The 20,743-nt window shown below is 36.6% G+C and overlaps 1 protein-coding gene across 7 annotated transcripts in view; it reads left to right on the forward strand.

Annotated features, from left to right (window-relative positions):
• The first annotated feature begins 247 nt into the window (after nt 1-247).
• Nucleotides 248-20,743, forward strand: part of usf1 (upstream transcription factor 1) — an 84,196-nt gene continuing 63,700 nt past the window's right edge. For 2 of the 7 annotated variants that reach the window (XM_039763926.1, XM_039763928.1), the window contains exons 1-3: nt 252-346; nt 918-1,013; nt 14,068-14,166. In XM_039763926.1, coding sequence (XP_039619860.1) covers nt 14,159-14,166 — 8 coding nt within the window. In that variant the 5' untranslated portion in view covers nt 252-346; nt 918-1,013; nt 14,068-14,158. Of the gene's footprint in view, nt 347-917; nt 1,014-14,067; nt 14,167-20,743 lie in introns of all 7 variants that reach the window. The other 5 variants (XM_039763923.1, XM_039763929.1, XM_039763927.1 and 2 more) reach the window with 4 other exon arrangements.

Below are 20,743 nucleotides of genomic sequence, written 5' to 3' on the forward strand. Positions count from 1 at the left end.
GCAAACCTTGGTATTTCTACTAATAGATTTACAAGGCACAAAAAGGGGTTACAAATCAAATATCTGAAAGTTATATTGCATAAAAAATCAACGGCTTTAAATTCTTTAAAAACAGGGATAAGCATTGCCCAGTCTGGATGCGACTTACTTTATGCTGTATATGAGTGCCCCGCTAGTCTTGCCACACTCAACATGGCGTCTTCCAACTTCGCTTCGCCTTTCTTTATTACCTAGAAAAACAGGCGTTACGTCCGGGTTCGGAAGGTCAGAGCGCATGCGTGTAGGAGAACCTTGTTTTTCTGCTTCTGCGGGGGAAGGAAGAGTTTTAATGTCTCTTTAGAAAGGGGTAAGGTTTTTGCATTGACAGTTTCTTTTGTTGTATTTTTGTATTTCGAAAGAGCTCGGTTTTCGACAACAAGTAAACCTCTTATCGTATTGTTGGAGGCGGGTTATTTATCTATATTTGGAGAAATGCTTGAGTACATTTCTTAATGGGAGGACTCCTACCGGTGTATAGAAGTTGTATCAATGTTTTGTTCAAGTTAAATTAGATGGGTAAATATGTATGCAATAGTAAGACGTAATGTGTGTTTGCAGTAACCGCATGAGCTGCACATAATTTAAGAACTACCGGGCATCCTTGGTAAGAGTGGGTACTGGATGGGTAGTCTAGTTTGGGGTACAATAGTTAGGCCGCCCCAGTGTGTCTAAATTGCACATAAGACCAACATTAAAGAAAAAAGTGAAACCGCTAAGGCGAAGCTACACGGGGCTCAGGAATAAGTGTAATTGGTAAAAACTGCAAGGACTGAGGCGAGTGGTACGTGCCCACTTTATAACGCCTTCCCTACCTTTGCCGGTTCTTGTAACTATTCAGTGTGAATTCTGAATTTCTGAGTAAAATTTTTTTTTCATAGCAGGACAATAGTGAAAGCTTGGTGGGTGCGACTAGCACTTGTGCGATTGTTCCAGTTGTCTGGAGACTGCTGCAAACTGATGGAATCAGAGGTGTGGTGAGTGTTCGTGCTGCTGTTCATGGTTCATTTTATAGATAATTCATTGCCAGGTTTAGAAAAGTATAAATCTCTTTTGATATTCATGCTGGTGTCAATTTTGTAAAAGTTTGTTTTTTCTGCCAGAGTACAGCCTTCTAATAATACAGATGAAAACAACTCTACCTGAAAGTAATTTGATGGCAGTCTTTATACAGTATGTTTATATATAAGCACATTATACTTTTGTATTTATTTAATGAAAGTACATTTGCTACAAAGGCTGAGGCGTTAGACTGTAAAGCATTTGCTGTATTTCACCATAAAGCCCATAGAGACCAGCGTTTTTTTTCGATGCAAGTTATGTTCTTTGGCATTATGCACATTTTTTTTTTAAGTTGTTGTATGAGTGTGTTTCTTTTTTCAGCAGCTCTAGTAATTTTGGTATGGCTCTGTCTACACAACCCAGTATTGAATTTAGTGTGTTTACAAATCATATGATATTTTTAAATTTGTGTTTACTTAGTATGGGTGTGTCAGATTCTGCGAAGTCCAGTGCTGAAAGATTTTAATGGGCATTCTATGTAGTATTAAAAGCTACAGTACCTTCCACAATGTTTGGGGCAAAGAGACATTTTTTCCGGAATTGAATTACCCTCAGCTCCACAGTTTAAAATTACAAATCAAACAATTTAGACATGATTAATGTGGACTTTGCAGACTTTAATTGAAAGATATTTACATCTAGAAATTACAACACTTTTTATACATGATGATCAGGGCATCATATGGGACAATTGGCCTTACGATTGTTTGTGATTACTCAGATGTGTTTCATGGCTTCATTACTGCAAGCATAAGATACCGATATGTCTGGCAAGAGCTGTGCCAGTGAAAGTCAAAGAAGCCATTACGAAGGTGAAAATCAAGAACAAATGCTTTAGAGATATTGGTAAAACATTAGGATCGAATAAACTACCTGGAATATCATTAAGATGAAAGAACACATTTGGGAGCTCATTAATCACAACTAAACTGTTAGGCAAAGGAATCCCTCCACTGCAGATGAGAGAAGAATTCTCACTATGGTAAAGAACAGCCTCAAATGCCTGTAGACTGATCAGAAGCAGCCTTCAGGGGGCAGATGTAGATGTGTCAGAGACTACTATCTGTAGAAGACAACTTGAACAGAAATACAGAGGCCACACTGCAAGATGCAAACCGCTAGTTAGCCACAAAACCAGGATGGCTAGATTAGTTTGTGACTAGTACTTAAAAGAACCTAAAGAATTCTAGGAAGAGGTCTTATGGACAGACAAGACAAAGATTAACCTGTAGAGTGATGGCAAGAGCAAAATGTGAAGGTGAAAAGGAGCTGCCCAATATCCATCACATACCACCTAATCTGTTAAACATGTTGTTGAGGGTGTTATACGTTGGGCATGTATGGCTGTTGCAGGTACTAGCTTGATTATCTTAATTCATGATGTAACTGCTAGCAGCAAATGCACAATTAATTCTGAGCTATGTGGAAATATATGCTCAAGTTCCAGTAAATTCCTCCAAACTCATTGGACAGTGCTTCATCCTGCAACAAGATAATGATCCCAGACCTATTGCGAAGGCAACACAAGTTTTTTTAAACTTAAACAAAATGGAAAATTCTTGAATGGCCAAGCCATTTAATTCCAATTGTGCATGCATTAGAGACTGGGCTGAGCCTCATCAGAGACTATACTGACCACTTAGGGTGTTTGTGAATCGCAGATTTCAAGAAGTCATTGTATGCAAGGGACATGCAAGAAAGTATTAAATATGACTGCTTTAATATGCTGCATAAGCTTAGTAGTGCCGAACGATCAAACACTTTGCCCCCTTAAGAAGATACTGTGTCAGTCAAGTGCACCTTATTGGAAAACAGGCATTACTAGTGCATTTGGGATGGAGAATGATTAGAAAAGGACCAAATCAAATTTTATCTATCCATCAAAAAACTTCTTGAACTAATTTTCTTTTCTAGTTCTTGGTTGTGGGCAGTCTGGGCTTTTCCTGATAATTAGGCGTGCAATGTTCAACTCTGGGTTAGACACTGGCACAAAGCTACATGCTACATCATTTTAGCAAAATACAGATAACCGGTAACTGCAAGGGAGCACACGTCATCATTAATCACTATGAACTGCATTAGAGTGTACCCTGGTTATTGCAGCAATTCACAAAAGCTATGTAGCCTCCTTAGTGTTACGTTTACCACCAGAAAAATTAGTGAAAAACATTGAAGTTTTTTTCAACTTTTAAAAAGTTATTACATGTTAAAGAAACATGTAAGTACCAAAATGTCAACATAATACAGAAGGAAAGGTGTGCCTAGTGTCTGATGTTATACTGATTCTGATTTAGTTCATGTTGTATGTTTGATTGGTTACAAAGCACAGCTTGATGATGCAATTGGGAAGGGGGGGCATGTTTCTTTGTGCACTTATATTTTTGTTCTGCTGTTTGAATTTGAGCATGAGGGAGTTTAATGTCAGTGCTTGCACACCACAAGTTGTGCTGCTTGTGTTATTTTAGGTTACTACAGTGCAAGGTTTAGTGACTTCCACATTCCCCCTGACATGAATGATGGTTGCTGTTTTGTGAACAGCAGGGCTCAGGGGGCTAATATCTTTCTTGTCCTTCCTCTTGATTGCAGTCATTTTGCCTTTTATCCACACACCTACTTGCACCACAGTGATTCTTCTGGTGACCAAATTCACTGGCTATATCATGCTGGTTAGCTAAGCTTGTATGATGCTGTATACATCAGTTTCACTATCATTGGCAATGCCTGATGACCGGTTCACATTGTCATCATTATTGCTTGATTAATTAATGTTTCAGTTTGTTCTAAAACAGGCTTTACAAGTCCTCATTAAATGCCATTGTATTTTGGTTGAAGGCATCACCCCAGTCATAAATATTGATGAGTTAACTTTGAGTGGCAAAATGCTTAGAAATATTCATGTTTTTGCAACATGGTTATATTTCGTACACTGAGTGGCAGAAGGATACTTTCAAGAGTTTTTCAAACTTAATGGATCATTATACTGGAATAACCATATTTACACAGCATCCACTCCTGAGTCACCCTCTGAGTTAATGCCAAGGAGATTAGCATGTAGTATAGACAGCTTGAACTCTTGACTCTTCTGGACCCTGAGCAAACACCTTAATCAAAAGCATTATAGGACAGGAGTTTCAAGGGTTTTATGGATTTGAACTTTATAATGGATTCTGCATTTGTCTGCTACTAATAGACTAACAACACAGGTCTACAAAATTAAGCTCATGAAAATTTTAATTGTAATAATTTTATTTGCATGCAAGAACACACAAACAAATCCATTAGAATGTTTAATTATGTCACACTTAATTATAAAACTGCAAATAACTAATTCAAATTTAATAAATTACAAGTTTATTAATTTGTACAATACAGTTCTAAATAAATTTAACGTGTCAGTATTTAGTCAATGTAATATTTTTTAAACACATATTCCCCTAAATTATCGATACCCAATTTAAGAAAATAATTAAGGTAAGCCGTCTGATATCTTTTAAAGGTATACTATCTATATCAGTATGATACCAGAGACATTATGATGGCATAGAGAGAACATAGCTACCTGTCTAAGGTTTGCTAAAGATCACATGTTTAAGTCAGAAGGTTATCGGAAGAATATTTTTTGGATTCATCTAGCCACAGTAGAACGCTTTGGACTTGAATGAGAACTTTTATGTTTTGTGGAAAGTAGACGTTGCATTCCTGTATAAGAGCTTCATCCCATCTGTGAAACATGGTGGTAGCGCTATAATTGTTTGTGCCTGCTTTGCTTCCTCTGGACAAGGATTGAATTACCATTATTGCAGGGACTATGAATTCTGAATTATACCCTGACATTTTTCTCTAGAATTTGTGGTTTGTCCGTGAACTGAAGCACAAGAGAATGTGGTTAAATAGCAAGACAGTGACCCTGATTATACTAAAGAATTGTTAAAGCAGTAAAACAAAAATCATGTTTTGGAGTGCATGAGTTAAAGTGCTGACCTTAATCCCATAGAAATTTTGTGAAAGGACCTAAAGCATGCAGTTGACGAAGCCCACCAAAATTCTTGAGTTGAAGTAGTTCTGCAAGGAGAGAAGCGCTAAAATTCCATTAAGCCGATATGTAGGGCTGAACAACGGTTACTGGAAATGTTTTGTTGAAGTTATTGCTGCACAAGTGAGTCAAAGAAGTTACTGAAAGTCAGGATTTGCATACTTTTTCACACACAAATGTGTAACACTGGATCATTTTCCTCAGATAAATGAAAAAAATATTATGCTTTTGTATTTGTTTACTTGGGTTCTGTTAATCTAGTTTTAGGACTTACATAAAAATATTATCATGTTTTTGGTCATTTATATGTAGAAACAAAGAAAATTCTAAAAGGGTCGCACTCTTTCTAGCACTACTGCATCTGTCATTAAGCAGACATCTACTGTGCAGTAGGATAATGCATCATACTTCATCCAGGATTGTCTATTGCCTTGTACCCAATGCTACCAAGTTTAGCTCCAGCCTTCTGTCACGATCAGTTCTAATAAATGGTATCAGTGATGTTTGGAAGGGTTGGTCCATCTGTTCATTTTATATGTCTTAGCGTTTTTGGATTATATTGAGCTGGTGCTTATAACGGCATCATCAGGCACAAAGTTGAAGCTAATGGTAGATGGAATTGAATGGGTTTAATGATCACAGATGTTTGGAAGCATACACATTTCGGCAGGCAAGCTCCCTTCAATAGTATGCATTGTGCTCAAAGATCACTTTATTATTTCTCGCTTTTGGAGGAAGATGCATATATACCTATGAAAATGCATATACATGAGCAAAAAATTATTGTGTAAGGTTTTATTAATTTTTGGTGTTTAGTGTTTAATTTGAATTTTAACTGGTATAAAAAAAAATACCAGGTCAAATATGTTTTTAAGATTTAAAGCATTTAATTATTTAAATACAGTTAAGTTCAGCCTGTAGATTTTTTTTCAAGGTAATGAACAAAGACCCACTCTATTTCTGCTTAAGTTTGTAATAGGTAGGAAATGACAAACATTTTTCACATTGTTCTACAGTATATTATCTTCACTTGTATTCAAAACTAGTTGGGAAATTAAATCCTATGGCAAAACCTCTCATTCTTTAATGCACTTAGGTCACTGAGTTTTAAATCTGTCCTTATGCAAGCTTTCAGTTGATTTATTCTTTCCAGATAATGTCCCAAATAGCAGGGTAGTACATTTTTGCGTATTTAGTGAACCTCTCATCAGTTAGCTGCCAGTTTTTATTAAAGACTTGATTGGTGATCAGTAAATTGGCTGATCCCAAAAGATGAGTTTAGCTTTACAGTAGCTTTACATGAGGTATTAAAGTAGCCGATTTTCTCTTTTTTGGCTGTGAACTTCCTATAAAACAAAGCATTAAAGCAGACTTTATATTAAAGAAACTACAAAGGCAAGAAAAACTACTTTAATGAATCAAGGCCTTTATAGTTTGTACTTTAATTAAAACAGGCACTGCTTGTTTAAGTTTTGATGGTGAATGAGCTTGTATTCAGTACAGTGCCTCACATTTTCAATTAGAAAAAGAAAAAATAATGAAGAATTTGACATTGTTGCTTATTATGCAATAGGCATGTTAGACAAATTTTACTTGTAAACATATTCAGCATGTTAGCCTTGTATTTTCTTAATAAACATGTTATGAACGTTTGATAGATTTAAAGGTGTTTTTTTTTTTTTAAGGATTGTACTGTTTAATACTTGTGTGTGTTATACAGTATACATTTTGTAAGAAACAAGTACTACATAATTAAAATTACACTCTGTATTTATAATTACACCTTAAGAACTAGGAATGTCCACTTTGTACACTGGAAAAAAAGAAATAAAAGCTATACGTACATGAATGGTTACATTTAAGCAGTATTTAAGTGCCAATATCAATTCATTGAATTAATATGTGAGAATGTTTTTTTTTTGTTAGACAAATAGTGATTTTTTGTTTATGAAAAAGACATTGCAAAATATGAAAGCTTTAGTTATGAGAATCACTTTATTGTCTTTAATGTTATAGGTATTATGCATGATTATTTTTGTTCATATTTTATTAGTTAGTATGTATTTTCAGGAAATTTTGTATTAGTATTTTAATTGTCACTGATCAATAAACCTACAGAATTTAATTTTGTTAATAAAAATAGTCTGTTAACACCTATGGTTTTAGTTTGGTATTTTTGTAATTAATAGTCAATAATAATAATAATTCTTTACATTTATATAGCGCTTTTCTTACTACTCAAAGCGCTGTCCGCACAGGGCGTGCCCGGGAAGTGAACCCACAATCTCCTTACTGCAAAGCAGCAGCACTACCACCACACCACCTGTGAGGATAGTTAATTCTTTAATACAGAACATAAATCTTCGTCATTTCTGATTATGTAGGAGCCAAGTGTAAAATGTATTTTTTAAATAGAAAAGAAAAAAAAATCTACTGATAGTAACATGATATTGGCGATCAGTATCAGCCCAAAAATAATCTGATCAGAGCATCCCTAATTTATAATTGTACAGTAAAGAATGAATTTAAATGAATTTAATTAAATAATTATAAAGTACACTTCAAGTTTACTATACAGTATGACAAGTGCAGTTTATTTAAATTAAAGCATAATTACACAGAAACATCGCAATACATTCACATCTTGGAGAAGCACAATAACGATAACAATAACACATGAACGTTTTAAAATTCTCATATGTCTGAAAGCATCAAGTAACAATGGTCCAGTGCCGCATTGAACAGGCCACTAATGAAAATTTATGTAATTTAAGATGTCATAATAAGTAAGTAGTCTGTATTTTTGTGACTCAACTCTCTTCATAGCAACATACTGGTAAACTACAGTGGCATTTCTTTAACATGCATCTTCAGTATTTACTCAAATGTACTTTCACGTAACAACCTATATTTCTTATCATTTATCATTGTCATTATAAGTTGTTAATGGCAAGTTTTGTTTAACATAAGCATTATCCACTCTGATTTATTTTTACTTTTTTAAAATTTTACTTCTCAGTACAAGCATGAAAAAAGAAACAATTTATAACATTTTATTTAGATTTTTCCTCAGTGTTTTAATTCTTGCTTAAATTTAGACAACAATGTAGATTTCAGTAATGTTAATAAAACTGACTAATAATAGTATTTGGGTTCAGCTGTATTATTGATCGTAATTTCGATATATTCCATTCATACTTCCATTTTAAACACAAATCTGATTTAAAGTTGCAACACACAGAGCCTGTTCTGACATAATGGACAAAAAGTAAGGAACTTCTCATGGCCAGGGCTCCATCTTGTCACAAGCCATACTCATTCCACACTCACTCACGTAGGCTAACATTGACTTACAAGTTAAGCATAATAACCATATTTTTAGTTTCGGTTACCAAAAACTCATGCCTGGTTGCCAAAGCTGGTAACAACTTTTAAAAATTAGTGTTGAGCCCTTGGTATTGTACAGTAATTTAAGACATATTTAATTATATTTGACTGACAAAAGCATAACAGTATCTGAATTAACTCTCTATAAATCCCCTATGGTTTACCTTTACAGCATAGCTCATTAAGCAAGGTTAGAGAGAGACATTCTGTTACACTCACTTGGTAGTGGTTCTATCTGAAATTGATTTCACAATTTGCACATGAACTTGATATTAGCACGTTGTTCGAACTGCAACTGAAACTGTAATTAAAACAATACTACACGCCAAAACCAATCTGCGGCCTTGTCCTCCAATGGTTTTCACTGATAGGAGGCAATTTGTTCAAATAAAGGGCTTTAAATCTGAGAATGCAGTAGTTACTCAGGGAGCCCCACAGGGTATTGTTTTGGGGCCGCTTCATTTTCTCATTTATATCTTCCCAATAGGTAATATCTTCCGACATCATGGTATTAAATTTCATTGTTACGCTGATGACACATTGCTATATCTATCCACTAAATTCACTTCTGTTTTCCCTCCTGATACTCTTATGGTATGTCTCAAAGACATGGATGACTCACAATTTTCTCCAACTAAAGAGCATTAAAACTGAGGTGCTCCTCATTGGTTCTAAATCCACACTTGCTAAGGTTAACCATTCTTCTATTTTAATTAACAATATTAACACAAACATCTCTACCCAGGTGAAGAGCCTGGGCATCATTCTTGACAGTACTCTCTCTTTTTCTTCCCATATAAGTAATGTTTCTCAGACTGCCTTCTTCCATCTCCAAAACATTTCTAGATTTCGCCCTGCCCTTACGCAACACAGTACTGAAGTATTGGTTAATGCCCTAGTCACCTCACATATAGATTACTGTAATGATATTCTATCTGACATCCCATAAAAACGTATCCATCGCTTACAACTTATTCAAAATTCTGCTGCCAGGATAATAACCTGATGTTCTAAATCCACTGAACATATTATGCCTATTCTCTCTGAACTTCACTGGCTCCCTGTTAACTACAGAATACAATACAAAATACTGCTCTTAACATTTAAAGCTCTCCACAACCTTGCTCCCCCCTACCTCACTGATCTCCTACAGACTTGCACTCCCTCTTTCTCACACAGATCTTCATCTGCAGCATTATATTCTGTACCACACATCAAAGTCAGTTCTATGGGAGCTCAAGCATCTTTCATAGTGCTCCTAAACTCTGGAATTCTCTTCCCTCTCATATTCGTCAGCTTGATTCAATATCACATTTTAAAACTGTCCTCAAAACTTATCTTTTCAAACTGGCATACCAATTGTGAATTTTGCACTGTTACTGTCTGTTATCTTTGTTTGGTAATTATTGCTTTTTAATTCATCATTCTCTTTGTTTTTATTTTATTAATGTTGTTTAATTTCATTGTACTAGCCAACCCGCGGCGTACGATACGCCGTATAATCAGGCCGTTTTTTTAATGATTTTTAAGCACAGGGAAAAAATTTACATTTGAAAAATCGGTAATGTAATAAATCAGCAAGAAAAGCAACATTGTAACAATGCACGGAATGAACCAACACACAATCGTCCCACTGAAAACTGGCGGACCGTCCTCGCGCCTTCTCCTGCCAGATGGAGGGATGGGGGTGCACAGCACGGAGGTTGGAGCGGGAGGAGAGGAGAAGGACGTCCATTCAGCTCCGTCCGTCGTGCTAGTCTGCTGCTTTCTCGTTCAGTATGCACTGCCCACTCATGTGCCCACCTCCAACTCGTCACTTGAGTCGTCGTCTTTATACAGTCCAGATGTACGTGTGACTGACGTAGACTTTTCATTGCTCTGTGCGGATCTGGCTGCTTTTCTGTATATAATCCACTAAGACACCCGGCCACGGTAGTAGCAAGATGGGAGGGGGTGTGCACAAAGGGTTGGGATGTAAGCAGTGGGAGCGTATGAGTCGCACTTAGTGGGAATTCCACGGTTTGCAGCCCGAAAGGGGTTCAACGGCTTACCCACGCCGGGTAGACACACGCTCAATGTCATGCATAATTATTTACTGAATGCTAAACACTTCTGGAAAGACGCGGTTGTCTAAAACGGGTTGGTGAGAGAATACAACAGTAAGCGAATGAAAAGGTGGAACTGTGGAGAGAGCAAAATACAACACAATAGTGAACCCGCGGCATAACAAACGCCGCATAATTATTTATTGATGGTTGAACACTTCTGTAAAGACACAGTTGTCTAAAAAGGGAGGGTTTGAGGATACAACAGAAAGTGAATGAAAAGATGGAACTATAGACTTTTCATTGCTCTGTGCGGTTTTGGCTGCCTTTGTATATATATATATATATAATCCACCAAGACACCCGACCACGGTAGCAGAAGGGGGTGTGAACAAAGTGCAGGAGCATCTAAGAAGACGCATGTTTGTCGCAGATGCGAATTGCTGTATGTAGCGTGTAAAGCAGTTTGCTATGGTGCACGTGGTCATACGTCGTAACGAAAACTCCGTTTTTAAAGACTGCTTACTTCATTGTGTTTTAACCTCAGTTGTAAAGGAATGTTTTAAGGACCCTATGGGATACCCCTCGGTTTTGGATGCTTTTCTATATATAATCCACCAAGATACCCAACCACGATAAGAGGGGCGTGTGCACAAAGGGTAGGGACGTAATGAGTGGGAGCGTATGAATCACACTTAGTGGGAATTCCACGGCTTGCAGCCCAAATGGGGCTCAACGGCTTCCCCACGCCTCTCTGCGCTGGGTAGACACACGGTCAATCTCATGCATAATTATTTATTGAATGCTAAACAGTTCTAGAAAGACACGGATGTCTAAAACGGGTTGGTGTGAGAATACAACAGTAAGTGAACAACAACAACATTTATTTATATAGCACATTTTTATACAAACAGTAGCTCAAAGTGCTTTACATATTAAAGAATAGAAAAATGAAAGACACAATTATAAAACAAAATAAATCAACATTAACATCGAATAAGAGTAAGGTTCAATGGCCAGGGGGGACAGAAAAAACAAAAAAACTCCAGACGGCTGGAGAAAAAATAAAAAAAGTGAATGAAAAGATGGAACTCTGGAGAGAGCAGAATACAACACAATAGTGAACCCGCGGCATAACAAACGCCGCGTGGCTCAGACGTGCATGTGGACTGTTACCACAGACGAAAGGGACTAACTGGGTGGTCGGTGAGTTTTTGCGTCCGGGCAAATGGGCAGGCAGTGTGAATGCCTAGAGAGCGAGGGTAGACGCCGGCCGGTGAAAAAGGAGTATTGGTGGGCAGGAAAACGTCTTCCATGTTCCTGCAGGAGCATCTAAGAAGACTCATGTTTGTCGCGGATGCGAATAGCTGTATGTAGCGTATAAAACAATTTGCTATGGTGCACGCGGTCCTGCGTCGTAACCGAAAAATCATTTTTTAAAGACTGCTTACTTCATTGTGCTTTAACCTCAGTTGTAAAGGATTGTTTTAAGGATATCATGGGGTACCCCTCACAAACCGTTTCACACGCTGCATATGGCGATTCACCTCCGCGAGAAACATGCCTCTATGAACAGTCAACGTAGCTCGGAGGTGCATGACATGCACATGACATTAACCTAACCTGCACTGCATGTGGCCTCTACGACAGACGAATATAAATGACGCCATTTTTTCTGTGTCGTCGCGTCCGAGTTGGTGGGTGTGGCCCTGCAAGTCGTCGTCGTATCCAATGGGCTTGGAGTTGGTGGGGGTGGCTCCGTCCTGCGTGCGTCATAGGTGTCTCACTTGTCGGCGGCTTAGTGAATCCACGCCCCTTCCGGCGTGCTTTCCATGGTTGTCTTGCCTTAGTGAACTTGTCGGCGGCTTAGTGAATCCGCTTTCCATGGTTGTCTTGCGAATGTCTTAGTGAATTATATATATAGATGGTGACCTTGAGTGCTAAGAAAGGCACCTATTAAATAAAATGTATTATTATTATTATTAATCCAGACCTGTTGTAACTGGTCTACAAATGTGCTGCACTCCCCTCCTCAACAATGTGTGCATAATCTAATCTCTCACTCTCCTGCTATTTCATAATTCTGGGCACTTTTTGACTGCCCCTTGTATTCTAATGTAGATTCAGTAATCCCAATGTATCTTGAAATGTTGGTTTGCCTGTCATTGTTATTGTAGTTGCAGTACATATTTCCAGTTTCTTTTTGCTATATATTTGAACTTTTACTTACTGTCATATTGTATGTACCAAACTACAACTAAACTGTTAGGTTAATTGGTTAGTTGTTAGTCTAAATTGTCTACCATGTGAGTGAATGTTGTTAATGAGAGTTAGTCTGCCCTTTAGTTTGAAAATAGATTGATGGTAATTGAATTATCATGTGACTTAATGCAAATTATCAGAAGCAAATAATTTTCAGATATTGTTTGCACTCAAATATGAAAATGTTCAATATTTAATTACCTGAATTAATTGGACAGTCAGTCACTGTTCTTAGTTGTTTTGCTTTAACCTTACCAAATATTTTGATTGCTTGCAGAAACCTTGTTACACATCTTTCCTGCTTGTAATGAGATATGTTTTTACCTATGGTGTGCTCTAAGAAAACATTCATTTCTCTCTTTGTGTGTTCCTATTCCAAAATCTATATCAGAAACTTAATAGTAAGTCATTTTTGTTCTGATGATGGGTAGCATTAATGATTTGAACCAAATGAACCAACTTCGGTCAAATCATTAATGGATTCGGTAGAAATTTTTACATGATAATTCAGTAGCAGGGCCCTACTGTGCCTATATTTTCTTAACCTAAAAAAGAAGTAGGTCCACCCTACTCCATGTTAAATATTGACGGTTGTGGCTGGGATCAGTAGCACACATGCCCCTTTTGCATATCTTCTGTTTATCATATTGGTGAATTGCATTTTAGACTGGTAATATTTTGGTATACTGTATTTAAGAGAATCCTCTAAGAAGGTGTTTGCAAAATATGTATATTATTCCTGGGATATCTCGACGCAGTTCACATTTCTTCATCTCTTCTCACAAACTTCCACGGGAGCACGAACAGCCCATCCCCACCAGTTGTATCAAATCTTCGTATGTCATCTATTTAACTCATGATTGGAAATCAATGCAAAGAGTGGTGAAGGCAGCACACAGGATTATTGGTACCCAGCAGACTTACAAAGACAAACACTATAATTCAAGACCTTAGCCATCTTGCACACCCTTTTTTCTAGCTTTTCCCTTCTGGCAATTAGTACAAGCCATTTGACAGACACACCAGTAGATTCAGGAACAGTGTCTAACAAAAGGTCATAAGGTTGCTGAACAGTCTATTATAAGAACACATTTCCTGTATATAATTGTGGCATGCTACTATATGTATATTTTGTTTTATGTTGTGTTTTTATCATTTGTTCAGAGGAGTCTTGCAAGTAAAAATTTCACTGTACTACGTACACATTGACAATAAATTTATTATGAATTTGTCATTTCCCAGACTCCCACTCTGAACTGAATGAAACACCAACATACTGGAGTGAAACAGACCCAAACACTAATAGCTGGAGTGATAGGAGAGGTTGACTGAGATGAAGAGGTATGTACTGTTCGAATAGACTGGAATGAACAGTGAAATTTGAATTACTGTTGTGTGTTTATACATAATTTTAAAACCTGTTATAGCATATAAACAGAAGTTTGGAGTGTCTCTCCCTCAACCCTTTATTATTTTTTCACAGTATGTTGGAAAGCGTTATAATATAGAAATTTTGATTTCTGGTTTTTGATAAACTAATTTTTTTGGCAGTGGTTAGTGGTGCTGCAATACACATACAGAGTTTATTTGTTTTTGAATACTGCACCAAGATGTCACCTGTGTGGGGTGTGCTTGTTCTCCTTTGGTTTTTCCACCTAGAACTTAAGTGTTCCTCCCAAAAGCATGAAGATTAGGCAAATTGGCAAGTCCAAATTGGGCTGAAGTATGAGTATTGTAGTAATTTGTTGAATTGATTCTGTGATGGGCTGGTGTCTTCCTGCCTTGCACTTATGACCATTTTACACAGAGACATCATGTAGCAGTAGGACCTATGTAACTGGTGAAGAGTGACACTTGGGGGGTCAAATTTGGCACTCATTAAAATCCTGAAATATTAACTCACCTGATTTGGGAAAAGTGGTGCATGGAAAATTCCACTTTGTCAGTATTTTAACTGAGTGTGATTGCAACAATTTTGTTAATGTGTAAAATAAAAGCAGAATTTTTAATTGGTTTCAGTTTTTTTGTAGCTAGGCAAAGGTTTATTTTTTTTTATGAAAATAGCTTGAAGTAGAAAGTAGCTTCAGTATTTGCTTAAAAGTTTGTTTTTTAACTTTAATTAATTTCTGTGATTGCTCAGAATCATATCACTGATAAAACAAAGTTCATGTGGTATTAGAGTGTACCCCATCCATTGTCAGTTTTATGCACCTAACACGTTTATACCTTACTAGCCATATGCGCCCAACTACGTTGCACATGTTAAAGTTGTCTGTGAAGGGCTCCCTGTTTAAACGCGGCTTCCAGTCGTGAACTGGGCCCTTCGTCGCACAGCATTATGATTTTTTATAAGGGAAACAAAATTACAAAAGAAAACCCTTGGATATTGATTGAATAGGAACGGCCTACTTGGAATTACTGTCCGAATAGTAATTATGTGATGGTGTAGGAGCACTTCTGCTTCTGTCCGTTCACAGTCCGTCTCGTTTTCATGATGCTGTCGTTTCCTCTCAGGATTCTTCTCAACCTTTCTCCAATCTCGCAGGTTGCTTTGTTGCAATCCAAAGAGTAAGGCAATATACACGGAGCAATGGTTATAAAAGGGGGACACACAGGTATCCAGGCTCTTTAAAGCATAAATAGGGATCACTTCACTGACATGTGAGCAAGCCACGGTACAACTGTGAGACGTGCAGCACTTGCCGGCTACAACATAACAATAATAATTTCCGGAACATGCTGTTACATTGTCATTCATTTTGCCCACTGACTTTCTTTCATTCATATGTTACGTAGGCATGTACCTTTTATCTTCGGCAATCCCATTCTCTAACCAGGCCTCAGGAGCTAACCAGCATAACACTGTCCACCACCCTTTTCGTTATTCTGGCACATTGTTGACATCCGTGAGTAACAACAACGTACTAAACTGGAAGGTGGTCTACGCATGCATGGAATTCGCAGACAAACAAAGATCAAGATCTAAATGAAGATCTCTTTAGTTAATTTAAAGCACAACAATTTGTTTAGTTTGAATATCTGTGTTTTGAGGTGTGACTGGAGTACTACAGTAGTCTTCAGTAGTATAAGTCTGGAGGAGATTCTTAATGCAATGCCTATGTTTTAGTTGTCTCTCTACTGCCATCTAGTGCTGCTTCTTCTAATTCATTCGCGGACAAACAAAGATCAAGATCCAAATGAAGATTATATATAGAGATTTATGTTTGTCAAGTGGGTGCTGCCTTTGTTATTTATGAGTATGGACATTGGAACCAGCAATCTTTAATGGTAAATTTTGACTTTTTAGAAAACAGTGGTGTAGATTTGTATTGTTTTTACAATTGCATCTCTACATTTTGTGCGTTAAAGATTTTACCTTTGTTGATTTGAAAGATATGTATTATAAGTAATTGCTTATCAGCAAGGTTGCTCTTTATTTACGAAAATAGCAAGTAATGATGAAGTGTTATTTTTTCCATGTGTGTAAAGAACAAACTAAAAACATTGTGTGTTGTGTTGGCACTTTCCTATGCTGCTAATGTAACAAAAATGTGATTTTTTTTTTTTTTTTTTTAAACATCCTAATTCAAAAATAAAGTCCAGAAGGGACATATTTTACTAAACTCCTTGTATCAGATGCAAGTAGATTAACATTTTAATTGTAATCCTTCACAGTACAAATGTGTGTTTTAAATGCAGTTAAAAATTTTACATTTCAAAATATACTTAAGATATACTGTATGATGAAAAATTTACTATCACTTTTAATTCTTTTTATATCCTCTCTTGTGTGAAATTTTATTTTGGTAATTTTTATATTCTGAATTCCCCCTTATTAGAACTAAACCTAGAGAGGCCTTTCCACTTGTATACACTTTTATATACAAAGGTATAAAGTAATCATTTGTAAATTCCAGTTTATATATTCTGTCACATCATAGGTGTTTTAATTATAAGGTTGTTTATTGACTGTTCTTTCTGTGTGAATTTTTTTTTAAAAAAACACACTCTGTGTCATGTTACTATCCTTACAGCTTTCTTTTCTGATGGTAGACTACACCTTAGTGGGGATATTATCTCCAGGCCATCTATCATTTAGGCGAACTAAGCAGTCTACTGGGATGCCATTTTTTAAATAATAAATAAATAATAAGAGGATGGCGGAAAAAGTGCTCAAGTGCTTTTATTAAAAACCAGTCAAAACAAAAGTAAAATCAACAAAGTGTCAATGGTGCAGTGTTCTAAAAATTAGTACATATATAAATCCATAAAAATCATTCTGAAAAGTGAGGATAAAAAAATTAATAAATAAATCTGTTAAAAATCTGAGGTTAAAATGCAGACTAACTCCTCCTGATCTCAGCCCACCTCCTTCTCATTCTCCTGGCTCACCCATTGCTCGCATAGCCGGCGGAGACTCAGCAGCCACGTGCTCCTTTCGGCCGACCTCCATCTTAGCTTTTTTCTTTTCTCCTTTTCTTTGATTCCCCCTTCTTTTTTTGTGCTGACCCGTATATATACACTCCCGTCTCTGTGGGCCTTAATCACATGCCGCAGGAAACTAATGAAGCAATTGAGAACGATTGCACCCACACGTGTAGGTGCAAATCGCTTCAACTACCTCATTAACTCCACGCGGTCATGTGGCTTTATAGATTTACTATTAGTCTTTTTTTTTTTTTTTTTTTGAAGCCGCAGACCCGCTACACCACAAAGTGAATATACAGTATTATACTGTCAGTGTGCAGTATATCTTGTCTCTATAAGTAGTTTGCACCATTCAAACATACATGCCACCTACTGTAGGTATTGGCTTCAAAAGCTTTGTTGTGAAAAACTGAAATCTGGAACTTTGTGTTATTTGTGCATCTTTGTTTTGTTAAGATGTTTATTTTTACTTATTGTTTATTTTATCATTTGGAAATAGCAGAATTTGCACATTATTTTATATTTTTGTCTGCATTGTATTGTATTGCAACATTTCTAAAAAAGAAATCATTTATTATTTTCAAACAGTTACTCAGGACTCGAGTAGTCTTTTTGCCAAATACTTTTTTGCTCTTGCTTGAGTAATTTTTTGGATGACTACTTTTTACATCTACTTAAATAATAATATTATTTTGTAGTAACACTACTGTTACTTGAGTACAATTTTTGGCTACTCTACCCACCTCTGGTCACACGGATGTACAGTATATCCTGCCAAGCAGTTGATTCTTTTCAGACGTAGTGTTACTGGAGATGTACACTTCAGTGTCATTTCAAATAAAAACTCCCCTCAAAGATGTGATATCTAAAACTCATGTGTCCTACTCTGTATCATTTTTGAAGTTGAAGACTCAATGGGTTGACTATAATTTTTACTTAAAGGAAGTCCTCCTACATACTCAAGAACTTTCTGGCTTGCTCACAATAGCTTTCAGTGCTTGAAGTGGGCAATACTGTACTGGCACTTCCCCCATACTGCCCCCATGAGTGCCGTCAGTTAATGTTTGCGCAGGGGTGTGGAAATCAAATTTGTTTCTACTTGTCCACGGACATGTAAACTTAGAAAATCCACTTGTCCGCCAGTTAAATTCACTTGCCCATAAACAAAAGTGAAAAATAGTTTATTTTTTCTGATCTCTTTTATTGATACCAAAACTGCTTTCCATTTTAAAACTGAAAAAAGTTCTTTCAGGGAGTAGTATTTTGCCGCCGTGCTCTAGAATATTATATAAAAGATTCCCTTATTTTAACTGGCTAATAAACAATGCTTTCATTTTAGCTGCACTTGTTCTTTTTTCATATTTTACAGTTACATAACAGAACACTGTCATGATTAATTTTCTGCCATGTTCTTCAGCTTTTGTCTTGCAACATCTTCTCCCCAAGAATATTTACTATCTCAGACAGCATGGGTGGAATGCTGTTCATTTCTGCTTGAGCTGAACTGCATGGTTTCTGGACTGATGGTCCTGCAGAAGTGGATGCTGATGACTTTTCAGGTTTTTTATGAGTGATGTGCCTGTTGCCAGGTGACAGCTAGAATTCCACAGCTGGTCGTGGGTCAAACTCTTCTAAAGAAGCAGTACTGAACAGCCGAGCATAACACTCAACCTCTGAGCGTATAGCTTTTGAAAACACTTTTTCAATTGAACCAACTTTTTCTTTCTTTTAGACTCATGTCTCTATCTGATGTACTAAACCCCCAGTTCCTATCCTTTTTCTTTCTGCACATAACCAATCACCACACGATAAACGTATTTGTGAAATTAAAACTAGTTATAAGCTTGGACCTCTGAATGGATGGCATAATTAAACATGTATAACGAAAATTTTTTTTAAAGTTCTGAAAACTCTGAGATCTAGGTTTATAACTAGTTTTAATTTCACAAATCGTGTGGTGATTGGTTATATGGAGAAAGACAAAGAATAGGAACTGAGGGTTTAGTACATAAGATAGACACAGCAAACATGCAATAAAGAAAGCCTGCTCAGAAAAACATCCATTGAATTCTGCGTTCGTGTCTCCAACCTCCAGATCACAAACCCAACATTTACACAATATTTCAGTTAAACCTGTGCGATACCCATTCAAATATCCAGTTTTTTGGAGCCTCGTCACACCTGCCATAAACTTCTCTACACTGAACGTTGACCTGAGGACCCCTTAATGCAAGGGAGCAGCACTACGGCCACGCCACTGTGCCCCCCGCCACCCATGTCTAATACATGCTTTAATGCATTTCATCATGAAAAAGATATCAAGTATTTAACTTAGTATTCTGAATGTTCATTGAGCAGGAATATCATGAAGTCAATGTGCGGCGATTGCTGCTGGCGCTTCCTCAGTGCATGAGGAAGTCAGTTTAAGAAGCGCGCAGAAATTAACAACTGGGTTGGGGAACACTTAATATAAAGCATTTAATGTGCTACATTAATTTATGACGGGGTTTGAGAAAATTGATTAAATGAAACATTTATTTTAAGATGAAATTTAGTTTGCAACATTCTACTGATAAAATAAACTACGAGAATAAAGTGGAAATGTCGACTTGAATCTCGACATTTACATTTTTTTTGTCTTTACTGTGTCCGTATTGTTTTCACCGTGGCCTTGATATGCTCCCGTAGGTTTTTCAGGGCCTGTTGTGCCAGTTTTAATCAAGCAATGATCCATTTCTCATCCGCGATGCTACTTGTTTCAGTTTTAGCAACACGCATATAGCGAGAACAACGTGCTTAAGGCAGTGCATTATGGGTTTCGCAGGTAATTCCTAATGACGTATTTGAAATTTCACAAGATGGTAGATTTCCAAAGAAGTAAATATTACCGATGTTGTCGGGGGAAAAAATAATCGCGTCAAAGGGAAGATTTTTATTGATATTTCATAACATTTGGAAACCGTTAGAATGTTTTCTTCTTTATTTTTAATAAACTGACAGCGCGAAACCAACTTGTTTTATATGAAAAATTCTCTAATCAAAAACGATCTATAGACACCTCATCAAAATTGATGTCATGCAATAAATTCCTTAACTCATCAATATATCACAGCCTATGCAAAATCGCAAATTTCAGGAAAGATTAACTCCCTAACAAGCTTTATGTGGAGAAAACAATTGCATTGTAGGTGAAATGACCGCATTTTTATGTGGGAAAAATACATTTTATCAATAATATATAAAAGTTATTGATTATAATGAAAAATCATCAAATTACATCGTAATGTCGGCATGAAAAAAATGACCGCATCTCCAAGAGTGTAAATAGTAGGGTAAAATACTTATGTAAGACCACAAGAGTGATTCCCCTTTGAAAATCAGCCGTCATTTTGTAAACAATATTGAATACCAATTTGAGACATGAAGAACATGCCTAAGTAGACTGTTTCCGCATGAAGTACGTACCCAAATGTTTAAAATTTCAAAGTAG

This window comes from Polypterus senegalus, chromosome 9, assembly GCF_016835505.1.
Source record: "Polypterus senegalus isolate Bchr_013 chromosome 9, ASM1683550v1, whole genome shotgun sequence".
In the NCBI taxonomy this organism is placed as follows: Eukaryota; Metazoa; Chordata; class Cladistia; order Polypteriformes; family Polypteridae; genus Polypterus; species Polypterus senegalus.